Raw genomic sequence first — 21,399 nt, 5'->3', positions numbered from 1 at the left:
AAAACCCTTTGCCTCAGTTTCCCCATCTGTAAATGGGGATAATAAAAGCATGTACCTCTCAAGACTTTTGTGAGGATAAAATTAAATAATATATGTGAAGTACTCAACAAATCTTACAGCACTATATAAATGCTAGCTGGTGTTATTAGCATTAGCATTAGCATGTGCTTAATATTTGTTGAATTTATGAATGATAAATATTTGCTTTGACTAAGTGTTATATGTACCAATCAAATCCTAGATTTCCATCCATCCTGATTTCTACTCAAGACAAGAACATAATTTTTTTAGAGAAATTAAAAAATAGGAATAAGATGCCTGATTTGGTAATAAGTTCTGTGTTACCATAAATATTCAAGGTTTCCCTCTATTTTAGAAGGGATTCAGATGGTACTGAAGAAAAGACTGGTCAGCCATTTGTCATATGTTATAGTGAGAGGTGCTCATGTGCAGGTTGAACTAGAAGGCTGCTAACCCTTCCAACTCCTGAGATTCTATGAGTAGAGCTGAGAATTAGTCAGTAAAAGACAAAGCTTTGAGTTCACTTCCATAGCTAAAATGCCAGGACTCATCAATTTCCAATATGTTCAAATGTATCATTTAGCTGTATTATACTATATAAGCAATATGATTTGGAATTTGGGTGTGTGTTTTTTAAACCAAAAATGTCTCTATTCTCCATTCAATGTTTTAGAGAAGTGGCTTTATAAATTTATGGGGAAAATTCTATACAGATTAACAGAAGCTATTTAGGTAGGACAGGAACCCCAAAACTAACCAATTGTTAGGAAATGTTTCCTTACAACAAACCTAAAATTTGCCTCTTTCATATTCTAGCTGTTTCACTTTGTTCTGCTCTCTAGGACCACAAAAAATATATATCCAAATCCTTCTACTTGTGTCAGTTATTCAAAATATTTCAAAACAGCCTTCCCTCCTTCTTTACCCTTTCATCATAGTCTTTTCTTCTATAGGGTTAACATTCTCAGAGCCTTCAAATAATCATTTTCTTACATGTTCTCAAATTCATTTACCTACATCATACAATTCTGGGTTTCTTAAAGGTCTTCCAAACACTGGTGTGACAAAAGAAAAGTCAGTGGAACCTATCATTTTCCATATTCTGAAACTATTTGGGGTTGCAGGTGGGGTTTTTTTTTTATGAGAACCAGGGGCACCACCCCCTGCAAAGAATGCCACAAGGTGACCCTTCTGAGGTTTCTAAGGTCAAATAGGCATCCTGGAAGTCACGTCACAATTCATAGACTGTCTTTAAGTCATGTCAATCAATGGACTTAAATGCAACCAGCCAAATAGTTTGGAGCGGTGTGTGGGGACCACCCTTCTTCCTGTTCTACAAGGGGCTTCCAGAGGAACTGATGGGGACTCTTTCTCTGTGGAAGCATGAGTGGCTGGGGGAAGGAGCTTTTTTTTCTCTCTCTAGTGTAGATCTGAGCTAGGGTTTTTCCATTCTTTCAGAGACATGTGTGCTGTCTCTGTCTCTGTCTCTCTGTCTTTCTCTGTCTGTCTCTCTCTCTCTCCTAACTTCTAATATACTTTAATAAATGCTTAAAAGCCTAAACTGTTGCTAAATTTATAAGTAAATCCTAGCTAGTTTCCCCCCCACACTGGGGGGCAGGTAAGAACACACACATTAGATTTTTTTTTTTGCAGGGCAATGAGGGTTAAGTGACTTGCCCAGGGTCACACAGCTAGATAAGTGTCAAGTGTCTAAGGCCAGATTTGAACTCAGGGAGTCCTGAATCCAGGGCTGGTGCATTATCCACTGCGCCACCTAGCTGTCCCTCACACATTAGATTTTAAATGTCACATTTTTTAATTTCTCCAAATCCCAATTGGAGTTTAAATACGAGAAAGTATATAGAGGAGATGGAAGACACCATCTATCCTCTCTTTATTGACACTCTTATTTAAGGCATCTATAAAAAATCAGGAGATTTGAAAAAGAAAAAATTTAATACTATTGGTGGTCTTAAGAAAACAATTCGGGGCAGCTAGGTGGCACAGTGGATAGAGCACCGGCCCTGGATTCAGGAGGACCTGAGTTCAAATCTGGCCTCAGACACTTAACACTTACTAGCTGTGTGACCCTGGGCAAGTCACTTAACCCCAATTGCCTCACCAAAAGAAAAAAAAAAGAAAGAAAACAATTCATGTTTTAAAGGAAGAGAGAGAAAGGGCTTTCTCAATACCTCTGGCAAAGGGATTCATTCCACTGGATACTAAAACTCTAAAATAAGGTAACTTTTCCCTTTCTTACTATTTTTATCTTACATGCATGTTTTAGAATGTGATGCTGAATCAAATTTAACAACAACAACAATAATAAAAGTTTCCATTTCAAGGAAATCTACCCAGTAGAATTTTAGTTCACTCTCCTCAGTTTCCTAAGAGGACTTGTGTTTCTTCCTCTGACTACCTGAAGCTGATGATATGAGTCAAGTCAAACTCAAAAAAAAAAAAAAAGTTACACTGACATCCCCATTAAGGATAAAGCTACTATAAATGCCCTGAGAATATACTCAATATTTACATAATATGGTTAAATGACATTGCTAGTTAAGTGTCAGAGGCCATATTTGCACTCAGGAAGATGAGTCTTTCTAATTTGTGGCCTAGCACTCTATCCACTGCACCACCTAGCTGCCCCACATAAAAATTAGCTTTTTTTTTTCTTTTTGGTGTGAGGCAATTGAGGTTAAATGACTTGCCCAGGGTCACACAGCTAGTACGTGTTAAGTGTCTGAGGCCAGATTTGAACTCAGGTCCTCCTGACTCCAGGGCCGGTGCTCTATCCACTGCGCCACCTAGCTGCCCCCTGGCTATTGTTATTGTAGTTGTCGTTGTCGTCGTCATTGTTGGTGGTGGTGGTGGTAGTAGTAGTGAAAATGTACTTTTTAAAGATATCATCTGGAAATATAGAGGAGAGAAAGATATGGAAAAGGGATGCAGTAATAATACATATGTTTATAAAAGAGAATCCTAGTTACTGATTTCAGAGATTAGAAAAAAAAATCCTCATGATCTTACAAATCTTCCTGTACATCTATAAGTATTTTTGATATAGACATATATTCTCAAACTCAAATACTACCTGACTTTAGAATCATATTTTAGCTAATTTGGAAAACGGAAGTGGCCAATCCTAAAACAGTGTGACCATTCTCAAGAAGTCAAAAGCAGTTTGTAATGAGACCCATGTATTCCTGCAAAGGTGTATTCTTTTACAAACTTATAAACTGAACATCTTCCTAATTCTGTATATTTGCCCAGTCTGGCTTCCCATTAATGGAATATATTCATTGTTCAACTCAACTTTTTAGAATTCCTAACTTCCTTTATGTATAGGCTCCTGTGGGAGACCTTTTCCTAAATGCTTGTTAGAACAACTTCCCTCTGAAACAAATTTCCATGCATATAATTATATTCATGTGTTGCATGTTCTTCAACTAAAATGTAATGTCCTTGAGGGACTGAGATTCTTTTTGTATGTTCCCTTTATACCCAACCTCATATAATACAGTACCGTGTACACTGAATGTATTAACAAATGCTGGTTATATTCAATTGGAACCAAAATGAATTCAACACCGCTCTATCTTGGAATCATAGGGTTAGAGCTAAAAGTGACAAGGAAGGCCTTCAAGTCACAGCCCTTAGCCAACACTTTTCTTCCTTTCTTTTTGAATCAAAGGCAGTTTTCAAATGCAGATTCTAAGTCCAATGTATTATTTTCATTGTACTGTGTCCTTTGTGAAGAACTAAACCATGAGCTACACACTGCTTGATAAGATGTATGACACAAATTTCAGAATTCTGTACCTATATTCATGAGCTAACACTGGTGACATGAAAGTAGAAATGGACACAGAGTCACGAACCAATACCCACTGCCTCTGATTTGGCCCAGCCCTAAAGAAGTAGCCACCAGGAAAAGTGGTAAAGTTAAATGGAAATCAGGATGACTAATAGACAAGTAATTATAGTGACTAATACATCAATACTTCGAGGATCCAGGATTTCATAGGTGTAGGTTTTCCCTCCAAGAATGCAGCTCATGGACCCTTTCCCAGAGCAGTTGAGACTAATTCATCTGTCTGGATCCAATGTGAAGATGCCTTCATCTGAACTTATCAAGGCTAATAATCATCAGATAGCCCAAGGAGCCATTATTGGGTTCATACCTTGGTAGGACACCTTCTGGGTCTCATTTTTTGCTAGAATAGTCTCTGTAAAACCAGGCATCCTTCCATGTTCAGGCTCTGTCCTGAGACCTCATCTCTTTTCTTCACACTATCTGCCTTGGTGACCTCATTGGCTCCCATGGGTTTAATTATTCTTTCTATGTAAATGATCTATATATCCAACCTCATTGTCTCCCTGAGTTAGATCATAAATATTTGAAGCACGAAAAGCAAGAAAAATCAAGTTCTTTTAAAAAGTAAAAAAAAAAAAAAATGGTTCAATATTTCATATCTCTTCACTTTTCCTTATCCCACATATCAATCAGTTGCCAATGCTTGCCATTTCACCTACACAACACCTCTCAAATCTGGTCACTTCTCTCCATTCTCTCAATTCACACATTCAACACACTAGTTCACCTCTGGACTACTAAGTAATGACCCTGACTCAAGGCTCTTCCCATTTTAAACTATCCTCCAAATAGATAGGAAAGATTCAGATCTTAGCCATGTCAACTTCTTTTTTTCACTATCCAGTAACTCCCTATTATATCTAAAATATCAAATTTCTGATTTGGCTTTTAAACCCCATGACAACTTGGCCCCAACTTATTTTCCATTTTCTTTATACATGAGTCTCAATCCCACAATCTAATTCAGTATACTTAAATTGGTCTTCCCCTTATTCCAAATGATGTCATCCTGTCTCCATGTCTATGCACTTACCATCCCCAACTCATACAAAGCACTCACTCCTCACCTCCACTTCATAAAGTCACTTCCTCAAGACACAGTTCAAGAACTAATTTCTACACAAATCACTTCCTAAAATTGTTAGAGCTAGTGCCCTCTCACACTAAATACCATGAGTCTATTTTCTATATAATTATTCTAGATATACTAATAAGCATATTATCTCCACTGATTGAATATGGGCTCCTTGACAGGAATAATTATTTCATTGTTTTGTCTTTATCCCAGAACATAACCCAGCTCCAGGTATATGATAGATGCCTAATACATGCTTGATCATTAAGAGGCAAGGCATCACATAAAGCAGACTTTAGGTTGCATTTTGATAATGGTAAATATTAAAATAGATGCTGAAAAAATTGGCACAAATTTGGCAGGGCAAACGTAATGCTTTTAAAACATAATCTGTTAATAAGAATGCTACCTATACAAGATGTCTCAAAAGGAAAGTGCAGTTGTACAGTTCAGTAACTTCATTTACCTCCCCCCTTCCAAATTTGAAAGGTTATTAGAAATTTTTAAACATGGATGTTTCTGATTAAAATTTAACATAATAACCATCTTGTGTTACATCACTGATAAACATTTTTAGAAGGTACAAAAATTGACTCATCAACTGGTTTTCAGTGGCTGAAAGAATAGTTATTTGGAATCCTAGTCAATGAATGAGAATTCAAAGAGTGTGTGACTATTCTGATATGACTGTACAAGAAAAAGTCTAACTAACAGAGATAGGTGGTTGACATGTCTAAGCCTATGTACCTCCTTTATAGATCTACCAACCTGGGAAAATGTCATCCTGAAATTTTTGAATAAGGAATGAATAATGAGAATGCCGATTTCTTTTATATATGTGTGTGTGTGTGTGTGTGTGTGTGTGTGTGTGTGTGTGTATATACACTTAAAAATGTAAAACTATATTATTCAAAATTCAGAAAACTAAATAGGTATATAAGAAAGGCAAATCATTTAACTCTTAAAGGAATTTTTGTTGAGTTTGTAGCATTTATACTTCTGAAGTTACTGAAGCTTAAAAGTGCTAAGACTTTTGGGATACCCTTTATAAGAGAAGTTATTTTCTTTTTTTGCAACTGACCAAATTTGTAATAAAATTTTAAAAGGAGCAGAATTCAATAAAACAACCCCTGAAGTGAGAATTTTAAGATGCACCAAGTGGAATTTTTTTTTAACTTTATTATTTAGTGGTATCAGAAAATACCGGAGATCTTCAAAAGGGCCCTTAAATACCTAAAGGAAATCTATGGATCAAGGAGAACTCTCAAGATAAAAGATAAACAAAGATAAAAGATGACTACAGAAAGAGAAAACTTATCAGGACATAGTGTTGAATTATCAGTAACTTCAAGTTTATCTTGAGTGTATAATCAACCATTAGGCACACTATTACTAAGAGGATGTAAAAAAAAAAGTGCTTCTGTTATATTTATTTTTGAGAGCCAAGCCTTATCAAGTACTCTATGTACTTAAATGAATCACACATACTCAGTCAAATTGCTTTCCCAAATGTACAATGAGACCTTAAAAAAAAAAAGATATTTGAGCAACTATCTTGAAAATTAAGTAGATTTAAGACAATAAAATATAAAAATGACCTGGTAGTCTGGTTTTTATTTCAGCTATTAAATTCAAGTCACCAGTTAATTATTAAGCACCTGCTATTTGTAGGCAGCAAAACTAAGACTGGCAATACAAACACAAAAATGAAATTGTTCCTGCCTTTAAAAAGATTATATTTTATTGGGAAAAATCAACATGTAAACATAAATTGATAATTTGAGATAATTAGACTAGATTGACAACACTGAAAAACTTTGCAAAGGAAGTATCATCATAACTAAATTGTGAAGGAAGAAAAGGATTTTGAGAGGCTTGGTTGAGGAAAACCAGGAGATGCAATGTCAATTTTGAAGGAAAACTACTAAGTCAGTTTAGATGGAGTGTAAGATGCATAAATATGAAAGTCAAAAAAGGAAAGTAGAATCCCTATTACGGTAAAACTTTAAATGAGAGGTTGAGAGGTTAGTATTTTATTGTAGAAGCAATAGCTAGTACCTGAAAACTTTTGAGCATTGGGGTGACATGGTCAGGGAATGAAGAGATGCTCAATTATGATTTTGGTTCTATTTTCTCAGCTAAGAAAAATGATTTTTGAAATAGAAAATACAAAAGAAAGATGAGAGTTGTATAGGAAGCTGATACCCAATCTTAAGGAGGGACATAATAAAGAAGCACCAACTAGTCCTCAATGAGTACAAGTAACCTGAGAGGTGTATAGAAAATGGGAGATGTATCATAAAACTAGACAAAGGCAAAAAAAAGAGTCTGCAACCTATGAGCCAGGGAGATTCAAATACTGACAAAATTCTAGCATGTATAATTAAAAAGAGCATTAATAAACATCTAGAAAATATAGTCATAATCACAAAAAAACTGGCAAGCTTCTCCAATCAGAGGTTATGCAAGAATAAGTTTATTTCCTTTTTCTACAAGGTGAGAGAGAGTTTATCTACATTTGGGCAAATTATTTGACAGATTTTTCTCATACTGTTTTAATGAGTAACATAGAGAGAGCAGTGTAATGACAGGTGAGTTCACAACTGGATGGGATGGTCATTGAAAGAAAAGTCATTATTGGTTGGTTCTGAACTTGAATATAAATTGTTAATCAAATATCACACATATACATACACCCATATGCAGGTAATATTCACTGTGCTATTTAACATTTTTCTCAATGAATTTAATTAAGACATAGATTACATGCTTATCAAATTCACAGATGTCACAAAGTTGAGTGCAACAACAAAAACAGTAGATGACAGGATCCAGAAACACCTTGACAGGCTAAAATAAGTACAAGATAGGGAAGGTATTGCTATATCTCAGTTCATATAAAAAAGATGCAGAGGATTCAGTGTTCTGCAAAATCAATGAGTCAACATTGTGCTATAATGTAAAAAAAAAAAAAAAGGATAAAGTTGTCCCCATTAAGAGGAGAGTATCCAATACCTGAAATGTCATACAGATCACATTTGTCCCATTATGGACATTATTAAATAATATTAATTGATAAGCTAGAAAGTAGCCAAAGGAGAGTAAATAGAATGCTAAAGGACCTCAGTATAATGCTTTATCATATACATACGTGAATATGATTATAGAATGGGTCAAAAAAATACCACAGTTAATAACCAGCAAGTAAGTACCTAACTTAAAAATAGGTTGTATTCTAAAGGTAGATTTAATGGTCAAAATCCATTCTTTCCCTAAAAGTGATGCTGAAAATGGTTGATAGGTTCCTAAACTCTGAATCTGAGTGAAGACATAAAGTAGACAAAATATTATGTGCTGACAACTAAAAGTCTTTTTAAAAACCTGAAACTATGTCACAAATATACAATATTTAAGGTACGTTATTAATTAAATTACTGTAAGTTAGGATGCATACCATTGTTTCTATGGGAGACTGTGTTGTGTGATACAGAACAAGAAAGGTGAAGATGAAGAACAAGAACATCATCTGCGTGCTCCTTCTACCATCTCACCATGGGAGTACTAAGGAGGGATGGGAGGGACAGAACTGTGGAGGGACAGAGTCAATTGTGCACAAAAAAATTAGAAGGCGGGGCAGCTAGGTGGCTCAGTGGATAAAGCACTGGTCCTGGATTCAGGAGGGCCTGAGTTCAAATCTGGTCTCAGACAATTGACACTAGCTGTGTGACCCTGGGCAAGTCATTTAACCCTCATTGCCCCCCCCCAAAGAATTAGAAGGCAATGAATGTACTGATTACCATTCATTAATTCATACCACTTGTCCCTATATATTTAAATCTACCACTAACTCTAGATCCATCCCTTTCACAGTCAAGGTAGCAACGGAGTGATACCAAGACTATCTCTTCCATCATATTTTTTCAATAGCTATCACAGCCCCTGGGAGGTTTTTCCAGGCTGAGAAGATGGAAGGAATTAGAGATAGAAAAGGTTTCAGGAAATTAGGGTTGGAGAGGCTCAAGTATATGTGTTTTCAGATGTGCATTGCTCTATATTAGGGGTAACTGAGGGATTAAAATCCAATGACTACACACTATGACTCTCCATACCTCAGAAAACATGAAAATCTCATTGGTCCTGGACTCATACTTGAATCATAACCCTGAAAAGACATACCAAGGAACCTAGGAACACATTTTTTATAGCTTTCTACCAGATCCTCATTGATGCAGTCAAAAACTCCTGGTCACTCAGCTACAGTAAATTGTAATATAGCTCAGAATTAGCACTAATCCTCACAATCCACAACTTGAATAGTGAGAATGAGTATATAAACTTGTGTGTGTGTGTATATGTATATATATATGTATATATGTATATATATGTATATATATACATACACACACACACACATATATATATACATACATACATACACACACATACATACACATATACACACACAAAGTTCAGGATACTATGAGTTAAATACACAATATTATGATAACCTCATTAATCTTAAGTTTTTTAAAATGGAAACTTCCCTTGGTAAGGTAATGAAGACAAGTATATGAAGAAAAAACCTAAAATTTTAGTGAAGTCACATTCTGTGCTTAAACTTAAACAACAATGACCCCGTGAGATTGTCTTCCACAAAATTAGTTTGAGAGAAAAGTTTCGAAAAAATTCTGAGTCTGAGTCTGTCTGAGTCTGAGCTGTCCACACAATGGTAGAAAGCAGGGGTTTCAGAGGAGGGACAGGATTATTTTTAATTGATAAATAGAATTTGACTTTGTAGTAAACATAGCTAGGATATACCTACATCAGGTAGCTGGTTCAGAATTTTTTTTTTTTTGCTTACCTTCTGCTTCAGAGACAATGAGAAAGTCCTGAGCTAAATCTTTCAGATAACTCTGTATCATTTTCAGCAGAAGAGAGAACCTTGTTGAATTTTATAATGCACTAACAAATCAGTACATTTTTTAATGGGATGGCTTTTGACATGAGTAGCAGCACTCACCCCTCCTGCCTTCAGCAGCTTTCTTCTGAAGTCCTCTGTGGGGTTGTTGAAAGTTAGCTTTTCACAACGGAGGTGATTTACAGGTGGATGGCCTTCAAGGTGCAGGAATAAGTCATAATCAAAGCGGACTTTCTTAGGTTCTTCCTGAGGGTTGAAAAATAGCCAGAAATAGAAAGTCTAATAGAGGAAATGGTTATCTACATGAGGAAAAGAGACTCAAACATCTATCATTCAATCTGTCAAAGTAGGTATTCCCAAAAAAGAATGTTTTCATGACTTATTTTAAATGATGTAAGCTATTTAATTAAAGGAATCAACAGCATAGCAAAAAACAATTTCTCAGTACATAAGTGTTGCACGTGCTATCATAAAATTCAGCATTTTTCCTGAATATAAATAAAAGTAAAGAAAGTGGTGAAGACAAAACAACCTGGAGTAGGGGTGGGAGTTCTATTCTCAGCTATATTTCTGTATGACTTGTTGGAATTTTTTTAATTCCTTCTACTTCTATTGTTTCATCCTGCAGAACCTATGTAAAAAAATGCCATGGATACAAAAGCAAAATTATAAAACTTAATAATTTTTAATACTATGAATAAAAGGTAAAATTTATATTAAAGAAAAATTCAACATAATACTGAATATCTTAGATGGATCTTTTGCTACATATTACTTTTTCAACTTATGTTTAGAAGCCAACCAAAAATTCAATGAGATACACTTAAAATTTTCACAGAAACAAAATTTTAATACGCACTCTCCTTACTTTTATGGCAAAGAAAAGCACCTACTGGCCATCAAATAGAAATTAATACTGACCAAGGATTCTGGTGTCACTAGTAAGAGATTAACAGAAGTATTTGGGAACTTCTTTGGAAGAATAAAAATTACTCTTTCTACATATTAATGGAAGGAACAGTTAAAGTGGTGGGGGTTTTTTTAGATCAGTACCCTGGACAGGGGTAGGACCCTGGACAAGGGCAACTGGAAGTCTGAGTCCCTAGGCTATGGCAGTACTAACAAGACCCAATATTTTGATCTCCTAAGTTATAGTGCCACCCACTTATGATTATAGGAGCAGTAGGTGATCTAAAGAATAAAAAATAGTGGCACATCCTGCTGGTAGTTATAGACTGTGATAGTGGACTTCTTTGGCAGTTTGAGATAGTCTCAAAAAAAAATCAATCAGACCAAAATGGACCTCTGATATTGGGAAGAATATAGCTATGTTTCCAAGAACATAATGTAGATATGTCAGTGTGTCTGTGTGTGTCTGTGTCCATGTCCCCAGAAGTAATACCATGGAAATGTTGTAGAGGAAGATCTTCATATGTGTATAGCCACTTTTCCCCTAAACAAAAAGCTATATGTGCAGCATTCCCATTGGATAAAAAAAGTTTTCAAGACATCATACAAGCCCCCGGGGGAGGGGGGGTGCAGCTAAGTGGCATAGTGGATAAAGCACCAGCCCTGAATTCAGGAGGACCTGAATTCAAATCCAGCCTCAGACACTTGACACTTACTAACTGTGTGACCTTGGGCAAGTCACTTAACCCTCATTGCCCCAGAAGAAGGAGAAGGAGGAGGAGGAGGAGAAGGAGAAAGAAGGAATCATACAAGCCCATGAAAATTAAGTCTTTCCTGAGACAACCTAAAGCCAAAAAAAAAAAAAAAGAAAAGAAAAAAAATTTAGGGAAACTTTGATATTCCCAGAATTAAAAGTAAGTATTACATAGGATTCTGAGATGAAATCTAAGATATCATATAGTTTAACTCTTTAATTTAAAAAATAATTAGAAAATTAACTTTAATAAAAAACACTTTATATCTCAAGTATTATGAATATCATATTTGAGTTAAAAGAAAAAATTTTCATTTCATGAGCTAAAACATGAACTAGTAAGCCAGTAAGACACGCCACTCATGCACAAATACTTCTATGTAACTGAGCAGGGTGCAGTATATGATACAAAACTTTGACCAAGTAGTAATATATATTTTTTAATTCTTATGTCCTTTATATGTGGGTTTCTCATCATGTTGTCAACTGATTTATGAAATAATGAGACACAGTTATTTTATAGAGAAGTACCTATTGATAGAGAGTAAATTTATTTCTCTTCTCTAATGTTCCCTATTTAAAAAAATAAAGGTACAAGCAGTGACTAGGTTTATATGTAGAAAATAACACTCATAACTATCACATAATATGAAGGCCTCACCCAACTAAAACATCATCTGTTATCAATTCTGAGGCACCAATATTATGTAAACAGGGGCCTCGTACTTGAATGTTACATGATCCTTGAGAAAAGAGATCCCTTAAAAGTCCAAAACAAGAATGTAAACATGAAACTAATAACATTTTAGAGTCAGAAAACTACCTTCCCTCATCATTTAAACAAAACTTAGTAGATGGCATTATTTTCAGTGTACTTTGTAGGATAGGTGACAGGAGGGTAAGAAAGCACATATTTCAACCACACTAGTTAGTAGAATGTTAAGACTACTAATTAGGAGTTCTTAAAGGAGGTACTGTAACTGGTAATGTCATCAAAACTATGAGAATGGCCACTAAGGAATATAATTTATGAAGAAACTAAATCTAGAATGGTAGTGATCTCGATTACTAACAACTATAGTTTCAGTATTCTTACACCACATCACTCGCATACTCTTTTATCAAGTATCACTGGCCTCTCTGCTAATCTATGAACAAGACACTCCATCTCCTGATTTGGGGGATTTTCATTAACTGTCCCTAATGCAAGGAATGCTCTCCCTCACATCTCCCCCCATGGCCTTCTCTGGCTTATTTCAAGTCCAATCTAAAATCTCACCTACAAAAGGGAACCCTGCCTAATACTCTTTAATTCTAGGGCTTTCCCTCTAATTGATAATCTCCAAGTTATCCTGTACATACCTGGTTTCTATAAGTGTTTGGAAATAGTCTCCCCCAACTAGATTGTGAATTTTTTGAGGGCAGCGAATATCTTTTGCTTTTCTTTGTATCTCCAGTTCTTATATAAAGCCTAGCACAAATTAAGTGCTTAAAAATATGTCTATCAAGTCTCACAAAATAAAAGACTAAAACTGAAAACTTTGAGAATTCAACAAAATATATTGTAGGGTCTACTAAGAAAAATATGAGAAAAGATAATTTTGATATAAAGATAGACAAAATTCATGTATCTCTTTGACTGTAGCCATTATCTGAGTGTATATATAAATATTAAGACTGTGTCCTAAGGTTTCACCATTTGAAAAAGTTTGTTACTAATAAGAAAAACAAAAGATAGTCCCCAACTATCTGACAACAAAGAAAATACTTGTGATGAATAAAGTCAAAAGTAAATTCATTTTGAAATATGTAAGCTGGATGAAAATACTACAAATCTTGGAGTTTCATTTACAATTTCTTAGAATAAAGTCAGTAAATCTGTACATGTATTATCTATATCAAGTTATTTGCCTTCTCATATGGGGAGAAAATTTGGAACTCAAATTTTTTTTTAATTTTGTTTGCTTGTAATTAAGAAAGAAATAATAATAATTAAGGTTAAAACAGGAAAAATGGATATGGTCAGTAAACACTACTACCTAAATTAAGATTACAGAAATACTTTCAAGACAAAGCAACCATGTATTAAGTATAAAAAACCAAAAGAAAATTATTCCAAATAATAGAACCTCAAAGAAATTGTACAGAAAGATTGTAAACTAAAACAAGTTATTCCTCCTTGTACATATTATATCAAGTCTGATATAAAATAGATAATCTATTAAATCTCCTTTCTTTCTCATGTAGTTCTCATCATAAGGTAGGGATTTCGAGACACTAAATTTATTCATGCACCAAGGCTTTACTTCAAGGCACCATAACAGAATAAAGATAACCCTGAGTTCTCAAAGGCTAAGTCAGTAGCGAATTAGGTCTAGCATATCCTACCAAGCTGGAAGGATTTGGGAGTCTGTTGTCATGATGTCTGCTGAATGGGGCTCAGCTTAACTAAATGCTCAGAGTGGCATCACAAGAATATTGAACACAACACAGTCTCAAGAAAATTTTGCTCAAGTTATTTTAAATAATGTTGGCAAAGTAGATATGCACACTAAAGAAATAGATAATAGAACTTTTCCTGGACTGAGATAAAAAAAAAAACCTGTATCACTTGCCTTATAAAGATACCTGGTGGCAAAGTAAGTAGAGTGCTGGGCACAGAGTCAAGAAGACCTCAGTTAAAATCCAATCTGAAATACTTAACTCTGTGATCTTGGGCAAATCACCCAATATACATTTAAAATTTATTATATATTTCAAATATATTACAAAATATATATATTTAAACCTCTGTTTACTCAGTTTCCTCAACTGTAAAATAGGGTAAACAATAGTACCTAACTCACAGAGTTGTTGTGAACATCAAATGAGATCATATTTAGAAAAAGCTCTTCACACAGTGCCTAACATACAGTGAACACTATATAAGTGCTTATTCTCATCCATTTTCCCTTCCCTTTGTGCCACATACTAAAGAGTTATGTGGCACAGTAGTCAGAGAGCTAGACTTGGAGTAAGGCAGAGAAGAATACAAATCAAGACTTGGACACTAGCTATATATGATGAGCAACTCACTTAATCTCTACCTCAGATTTCCTCCTCTGTACACTCTAGTGTTGTTTGAAGGATACAATAGAATAATATTTCTAAAGAACTTTGCAAACTTTAAAATGTCATATGAATTATATGACATTTTCATCTTTAAACTTTTAATTGGAGTACATACTGGGTTTTTTTTTAATTTTGAAATAATTGAGAAAACTCCATGATTTGAACTAGAAAATAATTATTTTTGGAAGAATGTGTTTAAAAATTACTTTGTTCATCCTAGACTACTAAGACCTCATATATAGCATTTCTTACTCCTGTCAAAGGTTTGGGGGAAGGAAAATAACTAAAATAAAACATAAATGAAAACAACCTAAAATATTTTTTAATTAAAGCCAAATTCCTTATTCTATCTCGTAGAGGGCTATATACTACAGGAGAGTAATTAACACAATTATTCAGATGAAATCAGCACAATTTCATGACTTTCTCCAATGATGATCAGAAACCCTGTGATAAGGAATGGAAAAGGCTAGCAGTAAGTTTTAACCATGGATGACATAATCTTATCATCAATTTCTTTTAAAACTCTAGGGAAAAAATGTATCGGTAATGAATATCAACAAAACCAATAATATAAAAAAAAATCACATATGCTACAAAGTTCTTCGCAGATTTTCTTTTTAAAGTCAATGAGTAGAACACATTAAGTGCACCAAACAGAAGCAGATTCTGGGAAGATGGAAGAGTATATATCCAACTTGCCTCCACAAACAGACATAACATCACCTCAAAGTGAACACAGATCAGAAAAATAAAGGGGTAAAGAAGAAGTCCTCCTAAGACAACTTGGGAGGACTTCCAGAAAGACAGAAACTGGAAGAGCTGAAGTTTGGCCTAAGTAGAGTACAAACTCCTCCATGGAAACTCCTCTGAATCAAAAACTAGCCCTGGGATAGCAGCCTGGGCATTAGGAACTTTCATCTAGGAACAGCATGGGGATCAGGGAAAGCTGAAGGACCCTCCTTGTCACCTGATGCGAGGCCTAAATGCCTCACATCAGGCCCCAGCTAAAGCTGTGGGTGAGGAGAAGCAAAGAGGAGTGAGCACATGCCCAGTGAGTTGCCCTACCTCTGGGAAAGTGTAACTGAGGGCCTCATGACATGGCTTAGAGGAGGAGAGGAGAACATAAGGCCCTAGTCAGAGTTATGAAAATAACAGTAAGAAGAACTTAAAGCCTGGGGTACCATTACCCACAACTTAGGATTAAAACCCAATTACAACAGGCTAAAAATAAAATAAAGCAAAATAAAAATGAGTAAGCAAAAGAGAAAGAGTACAACCATAAATAGCTACTATGGTGTAAAAGAAGATCTGGGTTCAAATTCAGAAGATAGTAAGGTTTTAAAAAGCCATTCCTACTACAAAAAGCAACATCAAATGCTAACAAGCCAACAGAGAATTCTTGAAAGAACTAAAAGGACTTCAAAAATCAAATAATATAGATTGAGGGAAAATTAGGGGGAAAATAAATGCAATCAAAGAAAAACAAAAAAAAATTATGAAAAGTCAAACAGTGGGGAAAAGAGATCCAAAACCTTAAGGAAGAAAATAACTCCTTGAAAACTAGAATTCAGAAAAGGGAAGTTAATTAACTTAAGACACCAAGAAATAATAAAACAAAATCAAAAGAATAAAAAATAGAAGATTCTATAAAACATCTTATTAGAAAAATAAGTGATATGGAGGAGAGGCAATATAAGAATTGTTTGACTACCTGAAAATTACAATAAAAAAAAAAGAATCTTGATACAATGTTACAAGAAATTAAGGAAAATTCATCAACTAAGAGAGATATATACCAGTTTAAAAAAAAAACTTAAAACCTTAAAGGAATATCAGAGCCCAGTTTCAGAGCTCCTAGGTTAAGGGAAAATATTACAAGAAACAATTTAAATACTGCAGAGCTACAATCAGGATTTCACAAGACCTAGCAACTTCTACATTTAAAGGTCTTGGAACACTATATTTAAAAGAGCAAAAGAGCTAAGTTTGGGACCAAAAATAACTTAGCAAGCAATGTGGAGTAAAATTATAATGAGAAAAAGAAAAGGACATTTAATGATTTAAAAGGTATGTGACAAAAAGACCAATACTTATTGGAAAATTTTATATAAGATCCAGAAGAAATATAAGGAAAACATTAAAGACCAATTAGGGGCAGCTGGGTGGCACAGTGGATAGAGCACCAGCCCTAGATTCAAGAGGACCTCAGTTCAAATCTGGCTTAGACACTTGACATTTACTAGCTGGGTGACCCTAGGCAAGTCACTTAACCCCAATTGCCTCACAAAAAAAAATTAAAAAGGAATCATTAAGATCAAACTGTTTGTCTTATATATGAAAATGTTATCAGTATTCCTAAGACTATCTTTATTACTTGGGTAGTTTCAAAGAAATGTAGGAACTAACCTGAATATAATGGGGTAATTCTAAAAAAAACAAAATGGGGGGGAGGATATAGTTAAAAGGAGCAATTATCTAATAGAAATGAAGCATGAAAGGAAGAACTGATAAGAAGGAAGCAGGTGGAGGTAGAAGGCTGGTAATGCTAGAGTTTCATCAAATCTAGGGCAAAAAAAGAACAAAATATACATTTAAAAGAGGATAAATGTCTAAACATAAAAAAAATAAGAGGACATAAAGAAACAAGAGGACAAGGAAACAAGATACAGGAAGGAGTTTTAGGAAGGTGTGTAAATTAAGATTTAGAAAAGTGGGGAAGAGGACAAGGGAGGGACTTTTAGAAGGGCGTGTATATTAATATTAATGGGGGGGGCAGTTAAAGGAGGGACTCTTCGAGGGTGAGTAGAGTAAGGAATAGGATCAAGAAGGGATTCTTTAAATGGGTGTGGAATAGGGAACTACCAGGTTGAAGTAAACTAGACTTGAGGAAGGATAGGGTAGAAAGAGGCTGAGAAAAACAATTGTAAGGAAAAATGGGATGGAGGGAAATACACAAATAGTAATTATAACACTGAATGTGAATGAGGTAAACCCACCCATAAAACTAAAATGGATAGTAGAATAGATTAAAAATTAGAATCCTACAATATATTGTTTACAAGAAAGATAAGTATAAAAAGCAGAAATATTAAAAGCACCCTTTACAATCATAATGCAATAAAAATTATAATTAATAAGGAACCATAGAAGCATAGCTCAAAAACTAATTGGAGACTAAACTAACTGATCTTAAAGAATAAGTGAATTAAAGAACAAATCACAGAAACAATCAATCATTTCATTAGTGAGAATTACAATAATGATACAACATAGCAAAACCTATGGGATAAAGTAAGAGAAGTAAAATATATATATATATCTCTAAATGCTTTTGTCAATAAAACAGAAATAGCAGATCAATGAATTGGGCATGCAATTTAAAAACTCAAAAAAACAAACTAAAAAACTCCATTAAACACTAAATCATATATCCTAAAAATTAAAAGTGAGATTCATAAGAGTTTACAAATACCATTTAACTAGAGTTGGTTTTATGGGGGGAAGACAAATAAAATAGATAAAACCATTGGTTAATATGATGAAAAGAAAGAAAACCAAATCACTAGTATTAAAGATAAAAAGGGTGACTATAAGACTAACAAAAATGAAATCAAATAAAGAGTTATTTTGCACAATTATATGCAAAAAATGAACAATTTAAGTGAAATTAAAGAATATTTACAAAAATATAAACATCCTAAATAAATAGAAGAAATAGATTATCAAAATAGATATATTTTATAAAAAGAAATTGAACATGCCATAAACAAGCTTCCTAAGAATTATCAAACATTTAAAATCCAACTAATTCCAATAATAAATAAATTATTTGGAATAATAGGCAAAGAATAGGTTCTACTAAAATCCTTTTTTGAAATAAATATTATATTAATACCTAAACTAGGAAGAGTAACAACAGAGAAAGAAAATTATAGACCAATTTCATTAATGAATATGAATGCAAAAAAACTAAATAAAACACTAGCTAAAAGATTATACATTATAACCAAGTGTGATTTATACCAGGAATGCAGTTTAACATAAGGAAAACTATTAAGATAATTGATAATATCAATAATAAAAATAACAAAAATCCTATGATTATATTAATAGCTACAGAGAAGGCTTTTGATTAAGTACAACACTCATTTCTGTTTTAAAAAAAACACTTGGGGACAGCTAGGAGGCACAGTTGATAGAGCACTGGACCTAGACTCAGGAGGACAAGAGTTCAAATCCAGCCTCAGACACTTGACAATTAACTAGCTATGTGACCCTGGGCAAGTAACTTAACCACAACTGCCTCACAAAAAACCAAAACAAAACAAAACAAATTTGATAGTATAGGTATAAATGAATTTTTACTTGAATTGATAAATAGTATTTATCTAAAACAACCAGCAAGGATTATTTGTAATGGGAATAAGCTAGAAACCTTTGCAATACGATCAGGTGTAAAATAAGGAAGCCCACTAGCACAAATATTATTCAATATTGTATTCAAAATCCTAACAATAGAAATAATAGAAGAAAAAGAAATAGGAGAAAACAGAATAGGAAATCAAAAAATAAAACTGTTTGCAGACAATGATGATGACATACTTGGAAAATCTCAGACTAAACTAAAAAATTAGTTGAAACTAATTTTAGCAAAGTAGCAAGATATAAAATAAATGTACATAAATCATTAGCATTCCTGGATACTACAAACAAAACCGTGCAAGAAGAGATAGTAAGAGATGCTCCACTTACAATAACTCTACACAGTATAAAATACCTGAAAGTACACGCCAGGAACTTTATGGACATAATTTTTTTGTTTTTGTTTTTGTGAGGCAATTGGGGTTAAGTGACTTGCCCAGGGTCACACAGCCAGTAAGTGTCTGAGGCCGGATTTGAACTCAGGTACTCCTGACTCCAGGGCCAGTGCTCTATCCACTGCGCCATCTAGCTGCCCCGACATAATTATTTTTTAAAAAACTTTTATACAAATAAAATCAAATTTAAGATAATTGGAGAAATATTAATTGTTCATGGGAAGACAGGGTCAATATAATAAAAAATGACAATTTTATCAAAACTAATTCATATATTAAATATCATCCAATTAAATTACCAAAAAGGTACTTTTCTGAGTTAGAAAAAATTTCATTTGGAAAAACAAAAGGCCAAGAATATCAAAGGAACACATGAAAAAAATTGTAAAGGAAGGAGTTTTAGCAGTACCAGATCTTAAACTATATTATAGTCAGTAATTATCAAAAACTATTTGGTACTGGCTAAGAAATAGAAAGGCAAATCAATAGAACAGAACAGATAACACAATTTGCAGCAGGTGACCTTGTGTCTGGCAAGTTTTGGGGATAAGAATTCATTATTTAGCAAAAATTGTTGGGAAAGCTTTAAATCAGTAAAGCAGAAATTGGGCATAGACCAATACCTTACATCATTTGCCATTTATTATTCCAGAAGTACAGTGTTCAATAAGCCCAAAGACACTCACCCCCACCCTTACCCCCAGTTACTGGGGGAAAGACTCATGATTTGAGAAACTAGAAAGCAGTCTCTGAGACCAAAACTTCATACCATATGCTAATATAAGCTTCAAATGGGAAGAAATCCAAGGTACCTATGAAAAATGCTCCGAATCACTAATAATTAGAGGGGGGAAAAGAAAAATAATTTTAAACCCATTAGGTCAGCAAAGTTTCCCAAAAAGAAAAATGATAAATGCTGAAGACACAATAGGAAAACAAGCATATTAATTAACTGCTATAGGAGATGTGAATTGGTTCAGCTTTTTGGGAAAGCAATTGGCAACTTTTGCACCAAAATTTACCAAACATGTACTATTTAACACAATGACATTGTGTTACATAGGTGTTACTATGCCAATACCTGAAAGAGATAAAAGAAAAACATTCTACATATGCAAAAAAAAAATTTATGACAGCTCTTTTTATAATGGCAAAAGCTAGAAACTAAGTGAGTATGGATAAATTGGAGGATGGCTGAAAACATTATGTTATATGAATGTAATGAAATACTATCATGCTATGGCAGCTAAGTGGCATAGTAGATAGAGCACTGGGCCTGGAGTCAGGAAGACCTGAGTTCAAATTCAGCCTGAGGGAGGGAGGGAGGGAGGGGAGAAAATGCTGTAAAAAATGAAGGAAAAAAATTGTTTCAAAGAGATATCAAGAGATTGACAACTTTAAAAGACTGAAATTATATAACTATGAATATTTCTTATGAGGGTTTTGTTTTTCTTCTTTTTTCATACCCCAACAACAGTGCGTAAAAAATGATAGAGAGATTATAAGTGCTAGCTAATTGAAAAAACAAAACTTAAAGATAATTATTTTTCCTAATTTGATGGCTTAAACTCCTACATAAGCTGCCAAATTCCTGTAAAAAAAACATTTTAAATAACCTGGTCAATCAAAAAAGTGACCTTTACCACAAAACCTGCTATTTCTAATGTATTTCTGTATCTAACAGCACTATAACAACACTCCCTCCTACCTAAGGTCCAAATCTGTCATCTTGACTCTTCTTTCTCTCTCCCCACATTTAACCAGTAATTAAGCCTTGTTAATCTTACATCAGTCCAATCTTTGACAAACACACTCTCTATTCCACTGTCATCTCCTTATTAGTGACATCATTAAGTGAAATGGCAAGCCTTCCCTAGCAGTGAGTGAATCTCACAACAGACATTCAAGCCAGAG

At 34.1% G+C, this 21,399-nt stretch overlaps 1 protein-coding gene across 4 annotated transcripts in view; it reads right to left on the bottom strand.

Moving 5' to 3' along the window:
* The window catches only part of MLLT3 (MLLT3 super elongation complex subunit), a 294,509-nt gene that overhangs the window by 120,061 nt on the left and 153,049 nt on the right, over positions 1–21,399 (bottom strand). For all 4 annotated transcript variants that reach the window (XM_043977572.1, XM_043977575.1, XM_043977574.1 and 1 more), the window contains one exon: positions 9,994–10,137. In XM_043977572.1, the coding sequence (XP_043833507.1) occupies positions 9,994–10,137 (144 nt within the window). The remainder of the gene's footprint in view (positions 1–9,993; positions 10,138–21,399) is intronic.

This window comes from Dromiciops gliroides, chromosome 1 (assembly GCF_019393635.1).
Source record: "Dromiciops gliroides isolate mDroGli1 chromosome 1, mDroGli1.pri, whole genome shotgun sequence".
NCBI classification, from domain to species: Eukaryota; Metazoa; Chordata; class Mammalia; order Microbiotheria; family Microbiotheriidae; genus Dromiciops; species Dromiciops gliroides.
This window is presented reverse-complemented; position numbering and strand designations above follow the sequence as displayed.